At 43.8% G+C, this 26,866-nt stretch overlaps 1 protein-coding gene across 1 annotated transcript in view; it reads left to right on the top strand.

The window, feature by feature from the left end:
* The window catches only part of cdh4 (cadherin 4, type 1, R-cadherin (retinal)), a 69,357-nt gene that overhangs the window by 26,781 nt on the left and 15,710 nt on the right, over positions 1-26,866 (top strand). The window contains exons 4-5 of the mRNA XM_030052695.1: positions 9,346-9,518; positions 20,028-20,165. Of these exons, the coding sequence (XP_029908555.1) occupies positions 9,346-9,518; positions 20,028-20,165 (311 nt within the window). The remainder of the gene's footprint in view (positions 1-9,345; positions 9,519-20,027; positions 20,166-26,866) is intronic.

The following is a 26,866-nucleotide window of genomic DNA, read 5'->3' as shown; positions in this document are numbered from 1 at the left end:
TCATAATAGGCCAAGGTCTTGGCTGTTCAGCAATGTACCGGTGCAACCTCCTCATTTTGCATTTTTTTCATAAAATAGGTGTTTTTCCAGTTATTAGGCTACTTTGTTTTTGTCAACACCATCACCGTAATGTTTTTTTTTTTATTTGAAAAACATATTTTGTATTAAAAGAGACTAATACTTAAATAATTCAACAGCACCAAAGAAACATATTGTAAGCACATTCATTTAAAACCAATATAACTGCCTCTGACGGTGGTGACACTAATCTGACGGTGGTGACAGTCGCCTCATTAAAACATACATTTCCAAAATTTATACCACTCAAGTCAATGGCTTCTTGCTTAACAGCTTTATTTAACTATTTGGTACAAAAAATAACAATCCTGAGCACTGTTATAAGCATTTTTCAGACTTCAGTCATCACCGTCACACAGAAAACCTGACGGTGGTGACGTCTGACGGTGGTGACAAAAACCTACTTTTTCACATGATAAGCAAGAGTTGTTCACATTAGCCAGCTTGTTTTTGCCCTGTTGCTACCTGCATCAGACCTCTTCTTAAAAAGTATACATTTATGCCATAATATAATCTAATATTTTTATACAAAAGTGACGGTGTTGACATGTTATGGTTGTGACAGTAGCTGTGTCCAAAAATATGAAGAGATTTAAGAGAAAATAGCAAACTTACAGGAGCCTGAGTGGTCTTGAAGCATGCAGTAGAGCTGAAGGTTTGAAAAGGGCTCCTCAGGCATGTAATTGACCTTGTAGTTATTTTATTATTATTTTTTAAATAAATATCTGACGGTGGTGACGAATATGCGGGACACATTTTGAGCAACCACAAAATAATAGTAAATATTGTTCAAAAGTCATCGTTTGTAGTTTTTAATACATATTATGATGTACTCTTTCATGTGGTAAATATATTATTCAATGAAATTATTACTTTTTGTTGTTTTAATCAAGTTGAAATGATTATCTCCTATCCGAGGACAACTGGTTTTGTAGGCCATGGGCCAACATATAATCATTAAATTAATAAAAATTAAAAATAAACCTATGAAAGAACCTTACAAATCTGCAAAGGACCCCCTGATTATGCCCTTGATTCTTTTTATTCATTAAAATGTCCAACAGAAATAGCATTTTTCTTCATGGGACATGATTTTGTCAAATTCCCAAGAATCAGTGAAAGGTAATGCAAGGAAGCAGTGCAGCTTTGTCGTTAAATCAATGTGTATCCATAATCCTGCAGTTAAAATGGTCTAGTTAATTAATTCAGTGCCACTTCATATAGTAAAAATGTGAACAGGTCTAATTTTTGTAATAGTTTAAGTGGCAAATGCTTTAACTTACCCATTTTCCAAAGTAGCCTACTTGAAACCTCCTCAGAATACATGGCTGGCACGCAACCTCACACAGCACAGACACAGATGGTGTAGCAGCTTAAAAAAAGCCCTCTGTCATGCTCCACACCACCTACTTGATGCGTTGATTAGGTGCCTGGTGTATTTCCCCCGTTAAATTTGCCATTGACTGTGTCATAATCAGGACACAGAGTGCACAAGAACAAGTTTGGAGGAATAGCAAAAGACAATGTCTGCATAGTTTGCCTTACTAAGTGTTTGCACAAAGTTTCAGCATAATGAGCAATAAACTTTTGGAGTGGTTGGATGGTGAGTTGTTTTTTTTGTTTTTTTTATTTGGAGATGTTTTGGGAACAAAGAGAATCTTTAATTTTTATTGGCAAATGTGTAGGATAGAAGGATAAATAGCCCAAATCATATTTTTTTGAAGTTTTTTGGTTCTGTTTTTCTGTTGCCAGCTCCTGAAAACATTTGAAAGCAGTGCCTGAGCAGTAAGAGCTTAAGGTTAAGATCCACAGACGTTCTTTCACTAATATGAGTAAGATGTCTCACTATGGGAAGGAAGCCTCACTGTGACCCTGAAAAGCACGTATCTCTCGTTCCACCAATCCTGATTGGCTGGTGAACGTGTCCATCTGCACCTGCGTTCAGGGCCCCTGGGACGTGTGTTGCTCCCAGGGAGAGGAAATGATGGCTGCTCCAGAGGATCGGTCTGCGTGCCAGCGTGTGTAACTAACAGGAGTGCAGACCCCCTTGATGGTTGACATACACCGCTGTCGCTGTATTGTTTGTCCTTACTAAAACATGATGAGTTCTGTGGAAAATGTTCTGTGGAGTAATGGATCACTTTTCTCTATCTGCCAGTCTGATGGCCAGTCTGGGTTTGGTGAATGCTAGGAAAACGTTACCTGTCTGACTGCATTGTGCCGACTGTAAAGTTTGGTGGAGGAGGGATAATGCCATGGGCTTGTTTTTCTGGGGTTGGCCTCGGCCCCTTAGTTCCAGTGAAGGGAAATCTTAATCTAAATCTTCAGATCACCAAAATATTTTGGACAAATCTCTGCTTCCAACTTTGTGGGAACAGTTTGGTGAAGGCCTTTTTCTGTCCCAGCATGACTGAGCCCCAGTGCACAAAGCAAGGCATGCTTAGGTGAGTTTGATGTCGAAGAACTTGACTGGCCCGCACAGAGCCCTGACCTCAACCCCATCCAACACCTTTGGGATGAACCTGGAGATTGCAAGCCAGGCCCTCTCATCCAACATCAGTGTCTGATCTTACAATGCTCTTGTGGATGAATGGGCAAACACTGCTACAGACACACTCCAAAATCTTGTAGAAAGCCTTCCCAGAAGAGTGGAAGCTGTTACAGCTGCAAAGGGTGGACCAACTCCATATTAATGCCTATGGATTTAGAATGGGATGTCAGAAAAGTTCCTGTAGGTGTAATGTGTCGGTGGTCCAATACCTCTGGCCATATAGTGTGCAAAGAGCCTAAGCGTTTGAATAAACCTGTGCAGAAGGAGAGGTGCAGACAACATCTTCAATGTGCACACTAAATAGTGCAAGTTTATGCAAACAACTCAAATGTGCAGATCTCACTCTGTGTAGGAAAAAAACTTGACACAGCGTGAAAGGCAAAAGTTGCCTGATGAGAATAGTTGGCACCATCACACAAAATGTCTCTATTTTTCTGAGCTGCAAATGCCAAGCTAAGGGGGGATGTGAGGATATGCTTTAAGCTGCGCCAGTATCACATTCTGTATCTACAAGACACAGATATCAAAGGGTCTCTGAAGTATTACAACGCACATCTTTCCATCTAAGCACTGTGTGAAAGCCATCAAAGACGGAGACCTACAGGGAAACGCCCTTATCACTGTCACCAGACGTAACGTAATGTGTGATCCGATCAATCCGTCAGCCAGGATCGGTTTGAAACGGCACTGTTTGTCATTTGCCACCACAGGGCCCCTACACGGCAGGAGATGAACTTGTGGCTAATAGAATTTGATCCGTCTAGGCAATCAAACAATTACAGCACATAACAAAATGATCTGATTGCATTCAGTCCTTGTTTTGATATTAATGAGGAACAAATGGGATTGAATCTGAACATTTTGTGGGCGGGTTACCTTAGGAGACCTGCTAGTCAGACGGTGGAATGGGTGTATTGCCAGTGAGCTTAACATGTTAAATACTGTAATTGCAGGTATGGTCCTATAGTGCATGGCCTAAGTACTCACATAAGCACACATACTCTCACAAACACACACACACACAAAATACACAGCATAAATCACATCACCGCCATCTCCCTATCATCAAGTGAGGTCGCCACAATAATCTGTCGCTCGACAAAATCTTCTGGGCTGTAACAATAAACAGTCACTGCATAAAAAGCTGCAGTAAGTGGCTGATAGCAGACATGACATGACTTCTTCAGAGGGCTCCTCTGTTCTGTGTCTGGAGTGTACTCTGAACATCTGCCCTGTGATGTACTGCCCTTCTCCTTCGCTCCCTCCCCGAGTCTGACAGCAAGTTGTTCCCTTTTATGGACCCTCTTTTTCAAAAAGGCCCACTGAAATGAGAGTGCAAGATCAAAACCAGCAGCTGACTGCCTTCTCTCACAGTCGATTTGCCCTCCCAAGGGGGGCTGGGGGTGTGTCTCTCCCCTCTCTCTCCTGAAGAGTTTGGTAACAGTCAGAGAGAGATTTAAGAGACTTTCTCCCTCCATCTTGCCTGGGGGGCTAATTAGGAATAGGCACAGGAGGGGAGAGATGGAGGGATGGAGGGAAGTAGAGGTGGAGGAGCACAGGGATGTTTCAATCAGTGTAATGGACCCCGACTGTGTGGGTGTGTGGGTGTGTGAGTGTGTGTGTGTGTGTGTCTCAGTGTTTGTGTCTGCCTCTCTGTGTGTATCATTATGTTGGCCAATACAGGCAACACTTAAATTCCAGGTGAATAGTTTCTGGTCACACAGTGGCTCCATGCTTCACACTGTCACTTCGCATTACTAGTCTTTCTGCAGTTAATGCGTCCTGAGTAGAACCCAATGAAGTTTTGAAAAATGCCACACAAACACACAAACAGTTTCAAAATTGATGTTTTGTTTAAAAGAAAGAAAAATAAAACTTACTTTATGGTTTTAATTACATTGCATATTTGGAAAGCCTCATTGCTCCCGCCACATTTAAGCCAAATCTCCCACAGAGGTCTAGTCCTTCTGAGCGTTGTGATGAAAACAACTGGAGTCAAATCTACAGAGGACAATGCATCGCACAAAACACAAAATAACATGTTGGCAGCGCAGGCACAACATGCCCGCCTAACCTGCATAGTGTACCCAGCACCACCAGCCTTAGACCCTCGGTAAACATATGGAAAAACTCAGCTGAGTGTGCACTGGGCTCCAGGATGCAACACGGGACAAAATGGACAATGATATGGACACGTAAACAAGTAAGACAAAGCTAAACATGATGCGACAGAAAGATCTGACTGGCCATAAAATCTATTGTGCCTGCATCCACTGCAAGGAAAAAATCACTGCATACAACAAGTGTCTGAAAAGAAGAAAAGAAAAGCCGGCAGACAAAAAAACACAAACACAAATAAACACACACAACCGCACTAAGAGTGGCTCACACACTCCGTGCCGATGTATTCAGCAATGAACACAGACAGCAGACAAGCAGTGAGTGTAATGATGCAGAGAGAACGAATGGCAGCCCTTGACTGGATTCCCAAGGGCCAGCTCCTATAATAATGCTGTCAAAACTAAGGTAAATTAAGGTAGGAGAACAGGCTGTATTAGGCCTGAAAATGCAGGGCTAGGGTTGGTCAAAAGGCAATAATAGCAGATATGTTTTGAGTTTGGATTGAAAGATTTCCAAAGAAATAGCTCCCAGACAAAGATAAGCCAAGACGTGGAGCTCCGTTGGCAAAACTCACCTTGAGGACTCGCCGGATCGTGTCACTCAAACCCTCAGAGGTGGTCCGGGACACACTGGACCATGTCGCATTTGTGGCGTGAATGTTAATGTGTCCTGATGAAAGGAGCATTTGATACCATACTGTTGTTGCGAAATTCAAATTTTAATGAAGTTTACTTTTGCAGTGAGTTGGCTGTGTCTTTGTGATGAATATATAATAGGAATAGGCCAGGTGGGGAATATTGGCAGGATAGTGACAGCAAAGAATATACAAGTGAGGAGGAAGAAAGGACGCGAGCGAGCCGGTGGAAAGCGCAGAGGAATCAAAATGAGAGAAGAACGGAAGGGGATATGGGCGATATTTTGGAAATATTTAGGACAGATCTGAGGGCGATCACATATCCAATCAGAAGTGGTCACTGGAGATACCTTTGAGACACATGATAGTGTCAGGTTCAGCATCAGCCGTACGCAATAAAAGGTGAATTTCTGCAGTGTTGCAAAAGTTGAAAGAGGCTGTCGTCAGGATATATTTGATGTGAGGCTTCGATCCAATGTTATGTCATGATTATTAAATATGGGATAATAAAAGTATTAAGACAGCAATAGCCTCTAAGTCTCTAATGGACAGTGCATTTAACTGGAGAGACTCCTCCGACTCTCTGGAAGCAGGAGCGGCTTAAGCAACATTAGAAGCCAAAGTCAATAGAGATTTTAGTATCTCGGTTGTTTTGTTTGTTCGTTCTAAATCAAGCTTAGCTATTTTAGGCCCGCCAGCATGCCGGTTGGGAAGCATTCTTTATGGCAACAAATTAAAATGCTAACAGTGATCAAGGCTCCAAAACTGCCCGGTACATTTGACTCAGTTCAGGGAGCTCAGCCGGCACATCGGGGTATGACTGCCGCCGGCTTCAGGGCTCGTTTTCTAGTGGCTGCTCCTGAGTGATTCTCCCGACGCCTCCGCAGACCGGTGGTGAGGAGCTGAGGGTGGAGGCGAGGTGTCATTTGGTCCTTAGAGAATGATGGGCTCCATTAGAGGCAGCTGTGTGACCACTTTGTGTCCCCTTCATCACTTCAGTCCCCTAAGATTCACCAGGCTTCAGCTGTTTCTCTTACCTCTCTCACACCTCTATCCATCTCTCCGTCTCCTTCTCTCCCTCCGTCTGTCGTTCTGCTACCACTCTCTTCTGTGCTATCACAAAGCAAACCCTCCCTTACCTCTGGTGACAGCAGTTATTATTCGCCTCTTACTCTCGATTCCTTGTCCTCTCTTTCATTTTGCCTTTCTTTTTCCCTCGTGCCTTTGCTTTTCCTCATGAAACTTTTTCTCGTTTCCCGTTAAGCAGTTTCCTCCTGTTCAACCTTTGCATCTGTTTGCATCCATCTTTCTGTCACTCCTCTCTCTCTCTCTCTATTTGCCCGTTCTCCTTTCTTCCTTTATCTATCTCTCTCTCTAATTGGGAGGCAGATGTTGACTCTGGCTAACTAATGTTTAGGCAGCAGATAGACCTCACCGGTGATCTCAATCCCCTGCCTTCCCATGTGACCGAAATGGCCCACAACATGCCCGCCACCAGTTAAATTTTCAGCTTCAGCAGTTTTGGCGGAAAAGCAATTAGGATTTGGAATTAGTTTTCAAATTAAGGAGGAATTAAACAGGCTCAGAGGTTAACCATTTCAGGCATGGACACCTTGATTTGGTCTGAGAGCTCACCGTTGACATATTACTGAGCTCTCCCCTCTTGAAATGAAAGGTGGCAGAGTTCAGGTGATTTTCTACATCACGTTGTCTTCTCCCTCCCTGTCAGGCTGAAAGGTTGTTCATATATTGATGCTGTCCTCGGCGGAATAGCAGTAATTGTTTTTCTTCTCTCTGTCTTTCATTGGTCTCTGTGTCTTTTTTTTTTTTTTCCTTGCTGGGCAAAGTGACAAATCCTGCTTTGAAACTTAATGAAGTTTGAAATAGAATTCTAGGCTACAATTATCCTGTCGATGCAGGCTGTCACAGGAATGATGGTGCCATCTAGACCCAATTATTAGAGTCAGACTGAGGAGACACCTGTAGCTGCTCAGACCCATAGGGGACCTCTTATCCCTCCTGCCTTCAAATCCAGCAGGTCTCCTCTTTCCGCTGATACAAGCACTGCCTCACATTTTGCTAAATTATTTTGTTTATTTTTCATTTACATTCATCATTTAGAAGGCGATGAGGCGAAAACTTGCCGTAATCTTCCTCCCGTTGTACACTAAATCATACAAGACCTGAGTTTGCCCTGCTAATTTTGATGGCTTATGTAATAATTGCACTCTGTTATGGTTGGTGCCTGCGCAGCATGACCACCCCTCACCATCATGTCCAATAAGGCAATCTGATTTTTTTCCTGACTCGTTTGCTGCAGTGTTTTTGGGAACCCACTAACAGGAAACAGTGGGATCTCTCCCCCCCAAAAAAGTCATTAAATTTGAAATGCTACAACGGTAATCGTTTTTAAGTCTTTAAATATACATTAGACATTACCACTCTTTCTGCCTTTCTTTCTGCTTCTCCGCCTCCCTCTCACATCTCATCTTGCTCTCCTATGCCTGTGTCCTCCTCCTCCTCCTTCTCCTCAGGTTTTATACTTACTCTGCGGTTGAATTGAAGCATGTTAGTGGGTGCTTCATTCCCTCTCTCCTGTGCCCTTGTCTTCCTCCTCTCCAGTTTTTCTGTTCTTACGCTGTCTTCACATTCAAGCATGTTAGTGCTTCAGCCCTCTCTCCTCGCTGCTGTCCTCCTCCTGGGAGATGTCTCCTCCTCTCTTTAGCAGCTGCAGCAGCAACAGCAGCCTGTAAATGGCTGCCTGATGGAAAGTGACATTTTCCCAGAGCTCTGCGAAAGAGAGGCGAGGTGATCTCTCCCTTTTCCTGCACAGAGCGCTCCTAATTGCCTGGTCACATTTGTGAGCCCAGCTGACAAGCTCGTGCAAATCAATAATTCTGCTCGAGGAAAATGGGGAGACACGGGCCTTTCACCCCGAAACGTGCAGTGGGAACACACACACTCATGCAGACCCACACATGCACACACTCTGTCTTTCCCTGCATCCCTCCCCTGTCTGCTTTAAATGGCAGTGATTATCCGTGATTCCAAGACAAATAGGGAGAGAGCATCGGAGCATTAAGGGCGGCCACGGTGCCGCTGAAGGCTGAAATAATGGATGGTGGAAATGGCAGAAGACCCAGTGCTGCTTGTTACTAAATGGACTCTGCAGAGGTGGAAACTTTGGCACGCTAGCCTTCTATATACAGAGGACAAAACAGCACAGCTTGAAATGGGGGCTTATTTAACAGACTTTGTGTGTTTGTGTTTGTGTGTGTGTGTGTGTGTGTGTGTGCTCTGTCCTGTAATAGCCCTCTCTCTAAAAGTTTGTTGCCGAAGAACAGAGAATGTCACTGCAAAGTCTGATTGAATTATTTCTCTGTATATAAATGGGCTTTGTTTTCTTCTCTGAGTGCTGTCTCCTTGGATATTTGCTGCAAATTCATTAATGTTAATGGGTTTATAGAAAAAAAACTTCATGTTCCACGTATTTTATGTATAGAATGTGTGTATAAAGGGCCTTGAAAAGTGCATCATTATATTTTAATGAGTGCCACCAGCTTGCTGTCCTTTCTCGCTTTTTATGCCTCCGCGCCGCCAACCACCGTGGCCGAAGGCGTCATGTTTTCAGGTCGTCCGTCCATCCGTCCATCTGTCCATCCCATTCTCGTGAACGAGATATCTCAGGGACACCTTGAGGGAATTTCTGTAATGACGGTTTGAGGATGTGTGTGAAGAATCGACATTTTACAGCTCCTTTCATCTTGGCAGCAACATCCATTTCCGAAGCACTGTCCACTGTTTTTTTGTGAGTCAGGACAGACACGGATGTAAACTGCAGCTGCGGGATTTCTCATCTTCATCTTGACCTAAACTGGCGCTTTGTGTGCAGATAGTTGTCATCTTCTTTTCAGATTATTGTCTCTCTAACCCCCGAACTAATAAAACCTTTCATCGGCAGGCTCATCGGTGATGCAAGTGACAGCCAACGACTCGGACGACTACACCACGGCTAACGGCATGGTGCGCTACCGCATCCTGTCGCAGACGCCCCACAGCCCCATCCCCAACATGTTCACCATCAACAGTGAGACCGGAGACATTGTCACGGTGGCAGCGGGTCTGGACAGAGAGGTCAGTGTCTTCGCTGTTGACATCACTTGATCATGTAACTCCGATTTTTGCCCACAGCCGTCAGATTGTGGTCGTGGTCTGATAAGGTTATGCCACAGCCAGTGCATTGATTTGCTGCACTGTATGTGGATGACTGTCTGTGTTGCATTTAATAGCTTCAGCCCTTAACAAGTTGCTGATAAGGCCAGTTGCCCCTCTCACCCCACCCCTTAGCCATCAGGGGGAAAAATAACCCGTGAGATGCGTCTAATCTTAAAAAAAAAAAAAAACCTCAGGGTTACTTTTATCTCCATTCCAGTCCTTTCACAAAACAAAACCAGACCCCCTTTTCATGTTTTTTCTCTCACAGTTTTAATACAAATGGCTGGCCAAAATAAAATGTTTTCTTTTTCTCAGTTTGTAGAGCAGGCCCAACGACAGTATAATGGCCATGCAACTCCAATACCTTTATTTGGACGAGGTCAAGGGAGCTTTTTCTTCATCTTCTTGTGTCTCACTCGCTGTAGGTGCATGTGTGTGTGCGTGTGTGTGCGTGCATATTTGTTGTTTTGCACTAGCCCACCCACCTCCACTACCGCACACACACACACACACACACACACACACACGCACACATTGTCCCCATTCCATCTTCCATCCGATGCTACTAATGAGGGAGGTCATGCAGGGTCGGCTTTTGTTTATCCCAGACTGCGTCAGGTGGCTGTGGGCAGTAGTCTTTCATGACAGACCGTTCACCCTGGGGCCTCTTGCTCTCTCTCCTACACAGAAGCACACATTCACCTTCATTCCTCCGTGGTCCAACTTTCAAGGAAAACTACAACCTGGAAAATGATATAAACATTTGAATTTATATGGTATCATTATGATGATAATCTGATCCTTGTAACTTAGTTGGCTGATTTTACTGCCAACATAAAAGCACCGTTGTCTGTGTCTCATAATGTTTATACTCTGAGAAGTCCCGCTGGTCTCTCTCAGCACTAAACCCGGCCAGATAATACTTTGGAACTAAAATGGGATTTTACCAACAGTAAGGCGAGCGTATTCGGAGAGTAATTACGGGTAAAACCTCAAGAACAGAACCAGCTTTTGATAACAGAAGAATACAATACATCAATGCTCGTTGCTTATCCAAGTTTTATAAAGAGCTGGCATGGCATGATAGCGCCGTACATTTGTGGGACAATATAAATGAGTCTAGTGAATGCAGGCCAGCTCTGTGTCCCTGTTTCCAGTTTGGCCCAGGCGGCAGCCGTAGCAACTGATGTGAGTGAGGGAAAGCTCATTAATCTGGACACATCAAGCCAGGCTCAGTTCCACCTGCCTCTGATCCTCCCACTAAAACTGGGACACACCTGGGAGTTCACCCACCTGCTGTCGGGGTCATCAATGCAAACACACAAACACACTCGAAACACATGGCCACACGTTCACATACACACCAGGTAGTTATGTTTGCTGTTTATATGCATTAAAGCATGCATGAGTGTGCATATGCAGCGAGTAGCGGGACATCCGCAACCGTGATTCCAGGTGCCACACTGGATCCATGCAAACAATGTACAGCTTATAAATGTGCTGATACACAAGAGTATGAATATGCATATGCACTGTATAGACACTCAGCACACTATGAATAGACTACGTAACCCATGCATGCTCATTCCCCCTGTCTCCCTTCCCCTCTCTTTCTCTCACACTCTGTGCTTTAGCTAATCCTCCTCATCCACCGTGCTGATGTCTAATTAGAATATTCATGTGCTAATTAAGGGGTGAAGCAGGTTCTCTCATGTTGAGGAGAGCAGAGGGTACATGGAGGTTAGCTCGGCATCACTTAGCCCTGACACCAGTGAATACCAATTATCCTCATACACTCACAGCACCACGACCCCTTACTTCCCGTGACCTCGCGTGCCTCCACATGTACCAGCCTAAAGGTTAACAAGCAGCGCTATGTGTGTTTGACTCTATATCCTACATATATCAGGGATCTCTGTGTGCATGTGTGCGCTTCTGTGTGTATTCTTAAGGTTAGTTTGGAGTTAGGATTAGAATTAAGATTGGATTCAGGTTAGAGTAGGGGCTGGTGTTCATTTTTAGAGGTATTTGAATTTTAGTTTTTGGTCTTAGTCATCTCTCAAATGTATTTTTATCTTTTTTTTACTCAGATGTTAGTCATTCATTTTACATTAGTCTTACTCGAGTCACAGTCATTTTAGTCAGGACAGGACACCAATCTAAAATTACTGTTGCATTGTCTGAGCTGCCTGGGCTTATTGTTCTGGCCAGTCCCCTTGCTCGCATTACAGTGCAGCATTTGCTCTCCACTAAGATTTTAGAATAAGTGATCATCACTTATTTATTGTATTAACTTTCCACCTGAAACACCACAAAGAATAAACTATACCTCAGCTGTGTCAGCATTAAAGTTCATAAATAAACACACTCTTCTTAACTAATGTGATTGTTAGAGCTTCATTACAGGCGATTTGGCTGTTATATGAGATGAAGAAGAACGCTCTGCTGTTGCCATGACAACTGAGGGAGTGATGGGGTCAAAGTTGAAGTAGTTGAAGTCTCAAAGATGAGCTTAACCACCACAGCATTGACAACAACGAGGGCATCATTGACCAAATGTCATTGCGACCGACAAAAAAAATGTGATTCTCGCGGCCACCACAAATCGCCGGATTGTAAAATGACCTTTAGGCTCAGGTTTAGGGGTTAGAGAGGGAAAGCTATCATAAAAGGAAGGTTATCATGAAAGGTCCTAACAAGTATATTAATATTAATGTGTGATTGTCTTTCTGTCTCATAGGCCCCTCTTTCTATTTATTATGGGAGTTGTATTTTCTAATGGATACCAAATTACGGTGCAGTGTGGTATATGTCTGTGTACATGTACTTGTGTTTGTGTGTGAGAGAGAGACAGGGAAAGGGAGCCTGGGACAGAGAGACAGCGAGAGCGTCTCAGCAGGCTCACAGCACCTCAGTGTGCCACAGCTGGCATAGCTGATCTCCCTTTGTGCCCCCTCTCCCTGGCACCGGCTGCAGTGGCAGGCTGAGCTGTTGTCTTTCATTACCCCAGGCTGTGTCGGTCTTGTGAGCGCTGGACAGGCATGGTTTGGCATGGTTTGGAGCAGAACCTCCCTGTGAGCTAGTCTGATGCCAGCTAGACTGTCTCCGCATCGATTAGGACATCACCATGACTGCTTAGAGGACATGAAAGCCCACAACCAGGCCCTGTTAGGAACCGTAGGGCCCGACTGTTGGGGATCTACTATTTCTATGCTATGTTACCTCACCATATGCCCAGGAATCGGGATTTTGACATCCCGAAGCCCAACAAAAAAGCCATTGGAGGACTGTGAATGGAGAGTATCCACTCAGTGTCCAGTATAGTATGTACATCCAGCTAGTGCAGAGTAGGAGCTCTTTTTGCCTCCAGAACAGCCTGAATTATTGATGGCATGGATTCAACACGGTGCTGGAAACATTCCACAGACATCTTGGATTAAATCAGGGGGTGTCATCCTGTTTGTTGTAAACTCGTGGGCATGTAAAGCCCTTTGAGACTGTAAACAGTGACACTGGGATTTAAATAAACTTGAGCTTAAACTTGAGCTCATGACATTTCGGACATCATTACATCATCAGCAGCAGCATGGATCTATGGATGGATTCATGCAGTTTATGACAAATTTTCACCCTGCCACCAACAGATTGCAACAGAAACCTGGATTCATCAGACCAAGTAATGTTTTTCTACTCTTTATTCATCCAGTACTCTTTCATTCCTCCTGACCACCAGAGACTGTGCATCACACTCAGTGCTATGCCCACCCACACATGTGTAGGTCACGTGTTTACACCAACAATAACTTTAGTGACTCTGGATAAAGTCGGGTGGCAGTTCCCTTCTCATTATTAAGCCCTTGCCATCCTGAGGAATGTCTTTTCTGTCATCTCATAATTTGCATCACTGCTTGAGTCAGAACAAAGTGATGATGGCTTGTTGCAGGTAGCCCCTTAACTGTTTATAGGAGATACTCTGGTTCACTGAATTTGGCAGCATTAGTGCTGCTGTTCTGTTCAGGGTTTTGCTCCTTTTTGTTTGCTGGTTCCCTGTTAGCGTTTGTTTCTGCACGTAAATCAAACCCACAAGGTTCAGGCTTAGACTACAAGCACAAAGTTTCCATGATGTCTTTGTGCAGGTCATTTCCTTTATGGTGAGGAAGCTGACTCTCACGTGACACAGGTGTGGCTGACTCAGTCTCCACTGTCAGAGCTGAGCAGAAATGCCCTTAGCGCTCTCATTGCAGGTAAGGTGTTTGGGCCTGAAGCATAGCAGACCTTGGAGCACAGAATTCAGGCAAATTGCTTTAGGCAGCAGACACGCAGGGGCTGGGCTTCTAACCAGGATCCCCCCAGGGCTCCTAACGGCTGCGGGAGCAGAACCTGAGGTCTCTGGGCTGCTTGTCAGGTAGTTTTCCCGGCAGCACCTGCATTTACCTCATTTATATCACGGCCTGTCATGGATTATGAATTAATTAATTGTCCTTACTTACAGTGTCAGCAGTGTGTCCAATGGAAACTAAAGGTGAACAGCAAAATATAACCGAGCACTGGCACTGCACTTAGCTGCCTACAGTGGTGCTGGACAGTTTTACATATCTCCAACAACTTGAAAGTGTCCATTTGCTGTTTACAAACACCATTACATTAAACACCTGCCAGTTTAAGTTTCACTTTTATTTTCACAGCTGAGAGCACTTTAGTCTCTCAAAGAGAAATAACATGATGCACACCAGGGAGAGACTGAATTAGATATTTTTTATAAACATCGACTGCACATTGGGACAGCATTCAGAGGGGCTTAAATACATCTTTTTCCTCAACTGACAAGCATGTTTACAGCTGCCAGGCTCACTTTCGTCAAAGTTTATTATGGCGTAACAAGCATACGATTATGTTGTGGCGGGATGGCTCTGTCCTCAAGCTACCCGCCAGTCCAAGCAGAAGAGCCACAGGCAGGGAGACCAGCAACCAATACCCGCCAGGGCACAATAGAACAGAGCCTGTGCCAAAATGACATTGAAGCTATGGCACCGATACAGTATAACACAGGTAATGAGTACTTATGATTCTAATCAACTTAGGTCAACAATGTGTTTAACAATACACAACACAAATGCCGAAATAAAGAGATAGGATGTGAGGGGGAGCTGAGGCGGAGGTGGGATATTGTGTGTTATATACAAGCATAGGTAGCTGATCAGATTGCACTGTCAGCAGCATTGTCACTGACAACATGGCCAATCAGAGCTTGCACATGCTTCATTTACATGCAGATGTGGCCAAATGGTTACATAGGTACAGGAGGGTCAAAAGGTTCAGCCAGTGGAACTCCAGCCTTAGAGGAGCAGGGCATTGTAAATAAAATTCCCTTGGGGCAGTTCCTTGATATTTAGAAGTGATGGTCATAGATGTCTCCGCCTCTGGGTGGGCTGTACAGAAGAGGCAAGAGCATATAAATGTGCTTGAGCTGCATGCTACACATTTATTATCACAGTTGGGTCTTTGCACCTGGCTTCCAAACCCAGTGCACCTGCAGCTGTGCATCCAGGCAATGAGGGGCCCTATCCACCTCTCAAAGACTGTGACCAGATAGTGGTCCTTACTATTTCAAATTCCAGAGCACCTTGTGCTTTGTCATTCTGTGTCATTCTGAGGTACAGAACAATGTACCTGACAGTATCTAGGTGCATATGATACTCTGCCTCCTGCAGTCCCTGTTGGATAGCAGCAAGTTGGCCTCTACCGTGAGGGTCTATGTCAGTGCCCTGTCAAGTGCACAGCCTTATGGCATTTTTCCTCTGGCTATTACTTCTGTGAATGAGCTCCTTGCCTAATCTGGCTCAGGCATGGCTGGAACCCTGGTAGAGTAAGCTTGTGGCTGAACCCCTTGTTTCTGACTTCGAGGAGGTCTGTGCTCCATTGCAATCAGTCCTCTGAGTTGACATTTAGCACTGAGCTGCCACAAGGTGAGGGGCCTGAAGAGTCAAGACTGCTATGTCCTGTTCAGGTCCTTAGGAAAGGTCATGCCTGATCTAAGTCGGGACTATGTGGGTTGTCAAAGTGTTTACTGAGGACCATGAGTGTAGGTGTTTGCTGGCTATCATTGCTAACAAGAATTTTTTTTTATTTTTTTCTAACTTTTTTGGCTTCTCTGAACAAGAAATAAGAAATTATAGCAGTGGCTACTCAGCTTTATCATGTACCTTGTTTTCATGCCATGTTTTTCGTGCTTTCAGGTGATTCCCAATAAGGCGATTAAGAGATTCCTCATGACCTTGTTTTTTATAGTGTGAAGCACTGCTTTTGGCAGTGAGTAAGAATGAAATTGAGTGAGAGTTATGGATGTGGCTGTGGTTGTGTGAACTCTAGCAGACTGCCGGATTTGCTGTTATTTGGACTGTCAGTGAAAAGATTCTGTAGGGACAAGCTTCAGCATGGCAGGTGCTTATGATGCTTAGGATTAGGGGATGGCTTCCCTACATTATCCACAGTCACACATGGTTCTGTTGATATAAACACTTAAGGATAGTACCCAATGTGAAGCCGTAGTTACATCTGTAATTCTCATTTTGGTGATCAGCTGGCCACTGTAGGCTCTTTTTCCAAGCCTCAGCTGACAGAGTTCGAACAGTCTGGTCTTGTGCTGCTTCACAGTAACAAGGGTCAACAAGTTGTGTGTCTCAGATGACCTACACACCATTGCTGTACTGAGCTGTAATTTGCACACTTACCTGAAATAGGTCTTACCTTTTTTCCTTGACCTCTCTCTTCAACAAGGTGCCACACAGAGCTGCTGCTGAATATACTGTGTTCATCTGTTTTAGAGATGCAGGAGCTGCTGTATCTGGGAATTACAAGCACACTGTGTTCATCTTTACTTAAGCAACAAGTCTTGCCCATTGTGATGTTTTGTTGAACAGCCAATGATCCAGTCTGCATGATTTATATTTGCAATATGCTTTATTTATATGCTCCTCCCGATGCACTGTCGGGAGGAGCTCTTGTGTAAAAGTGGAGGTGTATCTGATACAGGGGATCCTGAAATATCTTGGATTTACCATAGCTGTATTTCTGGGTGAATGTTCTTATAATAGCCAAAAGTGGAAAGCCTTCAAACAGCGGTTTGTTGCCTTCAACAAGCCAACAACGTTCTGTGTTCTCTTCACACCAGTTGTGGAGTTGTTTATGTCCTGTTATTAAGAAGTCACTGCAAACCTGATAGAGCTTCAAAGAAGGGGCTCAAGGAACTGGATTCAGCTGAACTAAAAGGAATGAACAGGGGCAGGTAGTGCGTGTTGAGTTAGGAAGGTGGGGAACAGTGAGGGTCTCGAGAGAGAGAGAAAGTAAAGCAAGGGATGGAATCTGGTCTCTACATTGCCTAGCCATCTGAGGTAGATTATAAGTGACACACTAATGACTGTGGTCATTAAGAGCCCGACAGGCTGGAACGCAATCTCCGAAAAAAGGAAAGTGTTAGTTCCCGTCAGTTCTCTCTCTCTCTCTCTCTCTCTCTCTCTCTCTCTCTCTCTCTCTCCCTTCCTGTGTGAGTGGCTTTGTCCAACACACCAAGTAAAACCACACTTAATCTCAGATATAATTTATTCACTAGCGTAATTGTTTTGCTAGAAAATGCACTCTTCTCCATTTTCTTGTTAGGTGCCGCTTTAGCAGTTCAAAACATTATTTTCCCTGCTTTGTTCTCGCTAACAAACAGCCTCACTGGCACCCGGATCTATTCGCTTACAAACCATGAGTGGGCACTACGAGGCAGGTTTGTCCAACCAGCCTGGCCCCTGCTTGGTTTGAGCTGTTGAGTAGCGAAACACTGAGCTGCTGATAGCTTGAAGCCCTTTTCCTCTTTCTTTCCTCTGTCTCCCAGGCGATAAACTACCTAATTTAGTCCCTGTGAAAAAAAGTAGCGAATTTCATTGTTGGCAGAGCTCTGTGTAGAGGTGTTCCTGTGGCCTCAGATGAGTTTCAGCCCCCACAGATTAAGTCTATGACGCTCAGGGCTGGGAGAGGCTGGGCTGTTGCTGTTGGAAGTGAGAGGAGAAGGTTTATTTCCTCCGAGCACTGGACTCTAATCTAACAGAGTGAGCTTCTGTTCTGCACTTCTATAGGACTCATTAGAGAGCCCTTTACTGGCTTGTTAGGGCAGCCACTTTTGGACAGCAGAGTGTGCTCGTGTGTGTGTTGGTGTGTGTGCGCGTGCATGCGTGAATTGGTGTTTATCTGTCTATGAGTCCACGTCTGAGTTTTTGCATCCAGTGATGATCCCACAGTGTGTCAGTGTGTGTGTGTGTGTGTGTATGTGTGTTTATACCCATTACACTCATTGGAGCATTAGCTGTTGTATATGTGCACTAGAAGAGCCATAAACCCACGACTACCCTCAGATGAGTGATTTAACCCTGCAGGAAACGCCAGCCCAAATCCCCCACTGTGTGAGAGCTCCCCCTGCTGGCTTGGCTCTGCTCATCGCTCCTTACCTGACCAAAGAAGGAAATGTTCATCAAATCTTCAAAGCAATCGCTTCCTAAAGCCATCTGGTGCTATTTCTAAATTAATGTACGTGACTGGATCTAAATGCGTCTGGAGCAAGACAAACTCATTGTAGGCTGTATTTACTGACGCGCTCTATGAGAAGCAATGGTATTGATATTTCATTATGAGTCTAATAAAGGGCAGCTTGTATTGAGTTTTCATTAATACGGCCTGGTTTGGAGCAGATTAACATGTCTGTGTGCTTCCTAATGACTTGGAGAGACTCTAAATGACTCCAGCTGGGTGTTTCAACTGCCCTCAGTGGTCTGACTGATCTAACAATCAACTGTAACGTCTCCGCCCGAGAGAGAGAGAGAGACAGAGAGGGAGAGAGAGAGAGAGAGAGAGAGAGAGAGAGAGAGAGAGAGAGAGAGAGAAAGGGGTCCACAGAAAGAAAAGAAGAAAGAGTGAAAGAGACAGCCACAATAACAGGCAGAGTACATTGAGCAACCAAGGTGTGATGAGAAAGATAGCGAGAGATCAAAAGAAGTACAGAATGTGAGCTACAAAGAACACACAGCGAACCAGGAGAGAGATAAAAAGAGACAGAAAAAAGCAAAGATGGAAGAAAAAGACAACAACAAAAAAAGCAGGCATGTTAGCAGGAATCAATAACTCCCACACCTATAACTGCACAACATCTGGGATTGTTCTCATGCCTTTAGGCGGTCCGTGACATCAATGCCAGTGGCGCTCAGGTCATTAGATGCCATGACCCCAGAGTGGAAACTGCAACATCAGCCTAGCAATAACCAAGCACTAGCCCACTGATAGAATGCATTGTGGAGGCTGAACAAAGCAGCAGGCTCTGAGCGCAGAGCCCTGGCCTGTCCTTGACGTCCAGCCTCCCTCCCTCCCTCCCTTCCTCCCTCCCTCCCTCGCCTCACACTGACACGATGGATGTTTGAGCCAAATGGATTAATAGGGAGAGAAAGAGACCGCAAAGCAGAGAGGCTTACACTCAGAGAGAAACAGGGAGACAGAAAGAGAGGAAGATACTTCTCCACAGTGGTGAGGCTGGGGATAGACTGAACTTTCAGCACCATGGACAGTGACACTGTGCTGGAATATGGATGCACTGTACAGTATGCTCTCTCTCTCTCTATCTCACTCCAGTTCCCTTTGTCTCCCTGCTTCCCTTTTTCCTCCTCAAGTGTCAGTTTGTTTTGTTGTGTCTATGAAGAATGAGACAGAAAGAGAAAGTGGAAAGGCACTTGAAACTCTCTGTTGTGGCTCAGTATGGAAACAGCATAATGTTATTTCTTGTCATGGTAGTATTACGTCCAAGTCCTCCGTGTGTGGAGGTCAGTGATGCAGCACTGCTTCAGCGCCAACTCCCCCACACTCTCTAACTGGACGAAATAAGGTCCACTCACCTCGTTGTATTATCTACAGCATCGTGGTGCATCTTAAAGTGGCGGCGCCTCCGTTAAAATGAGCGATGATCCAGGTCTGTTCCTGCAGCTGAAAGCCGAGACTTTTAGCTCGTAATGGATAGGCCTTTCACCAACACTAGTTGCTCCCTCACTGTACCTCATAGCCTTCACTTCTCTTCCATGTGTGTGTGTGTGTGTGTTCGGATGCTGTCACCCATCTTTTAGTGTGCAAATAAGGTATTCTAATCAACTCCAATTAATGAAGTTACTTTAAATGGGTGTACAGCTTGGTTAGAGGTTGTGGGTTTTTTGTTTAATCAGACTGTCAACTATTCTTTAATTAATTTATTTATTTATTCATTCATTTATATTCTCACGATAGCATTAGCAAATGGAAGAACTCGGGCCATTTATTCATTTATTCACTGATTCAGCTCTGCTATCCAAGCTCGCTGCAATATCCGATATGCAAATCCTTGACAGTGTCTATCTGTCTCTCTTTCCACAGAAAGTGTCCCAGTACACCATCATTGTCCAAGCCACGGACATGGAGGGGAACTTGAACTTTGGCCTGTCCAACACAGCCACAGCACTCATCTCCATTACCGACATCAACGACAATCCCCCAGAGCTTACAGTCAGGACGGTGAGTCCAAAATCCCTCTGTAGCACATCATACATGCTTGCCGATTTTGGGACTATACCATGGGTCCTCTTTTTTGAAGGATGTTTTATCTACTGGTTATGTTACTTGGCTGCACTGACGAGCCACCTCCTATGTCATAGTACACAATGTTTCATTTTTCAGAAATAGTTCCACATATTTCTGTGATAACAGAGGAAAGACTGCTTTTATTCCCCCATTACTGCTAGAGAAACACAGTTGGCCCTATTTTTGTGCCAGCACAGATCAAGTACGCTGACCTTGTGCCAGTAAAGTGGATTTCTTACTGCCTGCACCTTTTCAGTAATTTCGTGGCTCACCATGACATCAGTTGCACCAAAATGGATGGATAAGAGCACTGCAGGAGAGTGTTAATATAGATCAGGTGGCACAGTGTAATTTTGGTATCAAAAAATTACACATGTACTTCCAACTATTGAAACCACATCCTAGCGCAGATGCAGGTGTTTTGAGCTATCCTCCAAAATCACATAAACTAATTTTGTGCGTTATGAGTTATGCTTGCTTGATTCGCTTTGATATAAATTCTCCAACCAGTAAACATGTCTACATGCATATCAAAACTGTGATTTCGGTGTGATTAAGGCAACAATGTGAATAAGACAGAGTCTGTGCTGGGCGAGATTAAGGACTGATTCTCACCTATATCTGTCATCCTCAATTGCTTGTAGGATGTATGAGGACCTTCTAGTTCTGTTGATTAAATTGCGGTACCCGTGTAAAGCTGGTAGGACAGGTATATGGGTTTCATCAGCAGCCAATAATTTAAAGGATGTGGTGCACATTTTCAAAGCACCGTGCAATTATGCATGCTTCATCCAGTGAGGGTGCCTTGGTTAAATATTGCACAGCTACCACCAGACTCCTGCAATTGGCAAACAAACTTGTGTGCTTTGTGCACAAACTGGCTCATTATTACTTGGTATTCAGCATAGCTTTCAGGTTTATGTAGAGCAAATTATCAAGTCTACATGAACACTAAAATTCAGGAGCGTCAACAGTCAGCATCCATTGTGGGGACACAGTGGATGCAGGGGTTCAGACGGCTCCATCAAAGATTTTCGGGGCATTTTCAAGTTTCTCTCCACTGTGCATCACCGAAATCCCTCAGGACTCACCAGGCCTCATCCCACACCCTCATCCAACATCGCCTTGTTGCCAGAGGTGCAACATTTCAGGCGCCGCATCCTCATATCCAATGTTTTGCCCAAATGTAGCACCTGATGTGATAGAGCAGAATTATGGCTGCAATCGTTTTAGGTAATTTGGCAGTGGCATGAAAGGCAAGAGGTTTTAGTTTCGTTTTTGTTTTTTGTTTTTTTGTTTTTTTAAACATAGAAAATGCTATTTCCACAATTCTCTTTGGATAATGGAAATAAGTACTCCTTTCATGGAAAGAGGGTTATTATGGTGAGTCAGTGTATGCAAATATGTAAATGGATAAAACAGACATTTGCCTTGTTTGCAGTATTCCAGTGGTTCAGTTTAGTGTACTACAACATTAGCTGCAACTGTATATGTGGTTATTGTCACTGTCTCTTCCAAAATAAAACTTTCGTTCTCATCATCAATGATGGAAAACAAGGTGTCAGGGATTTTAATTCCTCCACAAACATGAACTCAACTTATAATTCACATGCTGCAGCTCTGCACCTCCCAGACAAGGACATTCGTTTCTTCTTCAGATATACCACTCTGGAGTCATAACAAAATTGGAAAGTCATGTCAGTGGACGTCATAATGCATTGACACTTTGTCATCCAAACACCACGACAGCATCACCTCGGATCACAAACAAATATGCACTAGAAGCATCACTTAGCGATACATGGTTAGAGAGCAATGTGCACTGAAATGAGGGGAATGTATGGAAACAGCTGACAATGCTGAGGACAGTTGTAGGAAAAAACTGTAAAAAAAAAAAAAAAAAAAAAAAAAAATACCAGAGAAAGTGACAAAATGACAGAGAATGACTAGTGAAAATAGCATATGGATGGATGGGAAAGGGTGAAGAGAGAGATAGAGAAAGAGAGAGAGAGAGAAAGACAGACAGACATACAGAAATCATAGCCGTGCAGTTTGGTGTTGGGAGGAGTGCTGCTCCCTCCCTCCCTGTGTTTTCCCTGCCAGCAGGGCCTCTGGTGGCCAGGGTATGTCTGCAGGCATCTGGCCCCAGTCCCTGATACCTCCTTATTGGGCTGACAGGAAGCCACACTACAGCTGGCCCACTTTGCCATAGCGCTGTGTGCGTGAGAAATGTGTGTGGTGAGGTAGATGGGTTGTTTGTTTATGAGAGTGGGGGTGGGTTGTTATTGTACGAGGGGTTATTGACAAAGACAAGGAAACGGCATCTGGAGGAAAAAGCTCTCTTGGCCAGAGATACGCTTGAGTGTTCATGTGAAAGCTGTGACATTCGTGTTCGCACACGCGTGTCTTCGCATGCGTTTCGTTTGTATCTTTTCCCTCTGTCCGGTACGTCTGCATCCTCAGCCAGGCCACATAATACAATCAAGTGCTGACCACTACAGCTACGGCGTGACAACTGCAGTTTGACAGATTTACAGAATTGTAAGTGGCCTGAGTTTCTGAGTTTCCGGAGAGAGACAGATGCTGTCTGCAGAAGGGCTCAGAGGCAGAGCTAGCAGTGTGTCAGCGTCACACACTGTGATCCCCGGCTCCTCAGTGGGGCCGTCGTCAGCGTGCATGCCAGTACAGTTCCAGCCGCATGCTCTGATAAGAGCTCCCCAGCTGTCCGGGCTAGAGCTCGTCGAACAAGACTGCTGCTCTGCTCTGCTCTGAACTGCTCCGTCCCTGTCTGTGGTGCTGACTCTGTCACTACTCTCTTGCTGGTGTGAGCCTTTGGGCGAGCTTCCCACAACCAGATAACCGTGGCAACGCCCTGCTCACACACACATGCATACACATACACATACACATACACACAAGACCACATGTACATTGTCCTTGACGCATGCACATCTGACACATGCTCACAATATTGCATTAACAAATCACTCTTAGGTCTTCAAGTGCAATTTCTTTTAGTACAGTCACAGCCAAAATACTAAACAAATCCTTAAAAAAAAACATTAAAAACTTAAAATTGATTGGTTCCATAAAAATACATAAGAAATTTTGAGTATTGGGTCATTTTGGTACCAGTGATGAAGGTCGTTCTTTTTATTAAAAGGCACAATTTTTGTTGTCAAGCTTCGTGTCAATATAAAGCCAGCACATTTGAGAGTTCTTCAGACACAAAAATGACTAAAACAAGGAACCTAACGCAGGAAACACGCCTGAAGATAAAGATTAAACTGTCAAGAATTTAGTTTTGTTAGTTTTTTTCTTGTAAACAATAAACAAAAAAATATAATTTGTATTTGTTTGTATCTGTCTAATGCAGCCACACCTTTTGAAACACACACAAAAAAAAAAAATTTCCACCAATATTTCATGATAATATTTTAGATTGTGAGATTGTGTAAAATTTTAAGGGTGTCCGAAAACTTTTTTCCACCACTGTACATGATAACTTTACTTTTGTAAGCCTCACCCATGACACCTTCTCTTGAACACTCCTCCATAAAAGACTGGATTAATGACCTTTTTAACTCAAGTTTTATTAAAAGAATCTGTAAAAGAACAGCTGACTGTGTTTTGTGTCAAGCCTGACTCAAAGATTCAAGGATGGTAACAGGCATCGCAGTCATAATGAGAAAATCTTTCACATGTGAACACAATCAGGCAGACACTCTCACATGCATGCACGCACTTCCATGGCAAGAAAGTGTTCTCCACCAAATGCCGTTTCCTCTGCTTTGTCAATCTGTAGTTTGTCTTTTGCTTTCCACACAAGCAACTAGACTTGGAGCAGTTCAGTAATTATTTGTGTATGACAGACGCGGGAAGAATTCACGGCTCTCTACGGGAGGCGTCGAGAAAACATAAGCACGCTAATTAAGTGAAATTGCTTGCGGGGGTGTAAACCAAGCAGATATATTGCGCCTCATTTGAAAAAAAAAAAATTGTTTTATTCATTTCACCACACAGGCATGAATGCAAGAGTGCTATGTTCGTCATTATGTGATAAACAAAAAGACAATGGTACTTGCCACAACTCATTAAGCTGTATTCAGCGTTAGCATCATCTCTCAGAGAGTTCTGCTGTTACTATCTAATCAAGTGTATCATACCCCTGCTAACGTGTACCCAGAGGTTTGTCATTGTCAGATCAAATGATGAGGAGCAGGGGCTTGGTTGGAAGACTGGGTTGAAGGGCTGAGCTCCCAGACACACCGCGGATCTGTGTAAAAGTGCTATTTCTGGTTCACCTGTTAAGCTGCAGCTTCCAAATTGGCTAAAAGGGTTGGAGTGCCTGAGAGATTATCAGACTTCATCACTTTGCGATCCTTTCTGTGTTCTCTGATTCGTGTGAGATTCTGCCATTGATTTAAAAAGAAAGTACCAGAGAGCGCTAGAAAAAGTTGTTTGATATCTGTATATAACAAGATAAACAAGCGAGGAATAGCCATCGGCACATCTGTTGCCAATAGCTACATCTTTATTATGCCATAGCGAAGGCCTAATAGCCTTCTTAAGTGGACTGATCGCAGCCTTTTTTCAGTGGGAGTCTGTTTTGGGACATTTAGTCCTACTTAATGCCGTCATTACCATTTGCCTGGTGCTGTTTTCAACACCCCACTAAGGAAAGTAAGAACTCATTTAGTCAAGTCGAGCCGTGGCTGTGCCATCCAGTAACTAGTGCTCTCATTTGCAGTCAGTTTTCAATATGATCATGGCAGATTTATCCTGCTGCAATTCGCTGGGATGCAGGTTTATTTTTCTTAGACATTTCTATCTCTACAACACTGTTTTTTCAGTGATTTCCCTCGGCTGGTAACGTATCACCGGCTGACTCTAGATGGTTAAATGCGCCCCGTGTTGTCTTCAGGCAGAGTGAGAACCGATAGAAAGCATGGACAGATATGCTCAACACAAACTGGTCTGCATAACCAGGCTCGAGTCCAGTTCTATTCTTGATGCACCTGTGCAACCCATGTGAATTGTTCATAACATTTAATGACCACTGAAATTCCTTTTTTTTTTTTTTTTTTTTATTCTTTTCTCTGAGGATGATGCATTTTTAAGTATTGACTATGTACTAAGTGAACCTCTCAGCATGTATTACTGATGCTTTGAATGCAAAATGACGGTTGAAGATGAAACACAATTTCCTCTCCATGGACACCAGCTGTGGGTAAAAAGGAGTCTGAGCTGCATCTACTATTTTTGCCTGATCGTGTTCTTTCAAGTTGTCCTCTGGAGAAGCACGTCAACACCTTATTCCAGGGGAGACAAGGAAATGACAACAACTTTCTCTAAGAAATTTAATTTTTAATTGCTCATTTTTATGTGCATTTTTCAATTTTGATCCTTTTCATCTTCTTAGGATGTCAGTCCCTCAGAAATGTTGTCTCCACTGAATGGCAGCAGTGTATCTACCTGTCACAGAAAAAGCCTGTGCTTTTCCATAGAACCGCCCTTAATAAAGTTTTTCTCGTTCTCATTGTTGAATATTTAAATAGGCAGAGCACATAAAGTTTGTATATAAAGCCCTAAAGGCCTGAATCTGTAATGCTGCAGGGCCTGAATTGGTAATACCTTTTGTGACATACCAACTCAAATTAAAATTTTATGATTTTTTTTTCTCATTTGAATTCCACTTCTACTTGCAAAGTAGACTGAGGTCTCTTTTGTTGATTACCTACAATTAAATCTTATTTGCCCCACTCATTTCCCGCCCTCTTTTGTAACCATAAAATCCTTCAGAAACTCAGAGTGTGTCTCTAGTGGCTTATCAGTGGGTCCACATTGCATTTTCAAGAAAGTGTCCATTTTGGAAGCGCCCTCTCCTACAGTCAGCACCATTGTGCATGCCTCTGAGAGAGCATATTCCATTTTGGCTCTCTCTCAGCATGGCCAAACAAGCTTGGAAGGTTTGCGGTGGTGTTTGTGCTAAACCTGGGGGTGAAAATGAAATGGAGGAGCCCACACACCAGAGACTGAGAGTGCATATTTAATTTGTTCTGTGCTTATCAGCCTGGTCGTGCTGCAGGGGATAGGAGGAGAGGAGGAAAGGAAGGGGGGAGGGAGGGGAAGAGGAATGGAGTGTTTTGGATGCTGCTTCAATGCCATGATGATGAAGACATTAAAGTGAACAGCAGCTGGCAGACGCACACCATAAACAAGTTAACACTTCACAAGAGGAAACAGGGATTATTGTCTGACAACAAGAGCTCTTAGTGTGTGTGCTAATGTGTGCATATGTGTGTGTTAGAGTCTTCCGCGCTCTCTGTATTGGTATGACCATCTCTCTGTGGCCAGATAAATCTCTACAGAGCAAGACAGTGTGTATCCTGCTGCGCTGTTAATTCTTCTCCGGGCTCTGCAGCTGTAACCAACTTTACTCCAGACTTAGTTCAGAAGGGAGTTGTTTCAGATTGCTATATAATGAAGATCATTAGCCAAAGATTATTCCTACCACCGCCTTAATTACAGTACTTATCTAATTGCTTATTAAGACTTAGATTTGGTGAATGCACAGAATCGAAATTAAATGGGTAAACACTTAATTGAAGAAATCCATTAGTTCAAATAAAGAG

This window comes from Myripristis murdjan, chromosome 5 (genome assembly GCF_902150065.1).
Source record: "Myripristis murdjan chromosome 5, fMyrMur1.1, whole genome shotgun sequence".
NCBI lineage: Eukaryota > Metazoa > Chordata > Actinopteri > Holocentriformes > Holocentridae > Myripristis > Myripristis murdjan.
The sequence above is the reverse complement of the archived record's forward strand: the minus strand, read 5'-3'. Positions and strand labels throughout refer to the sequence as shown.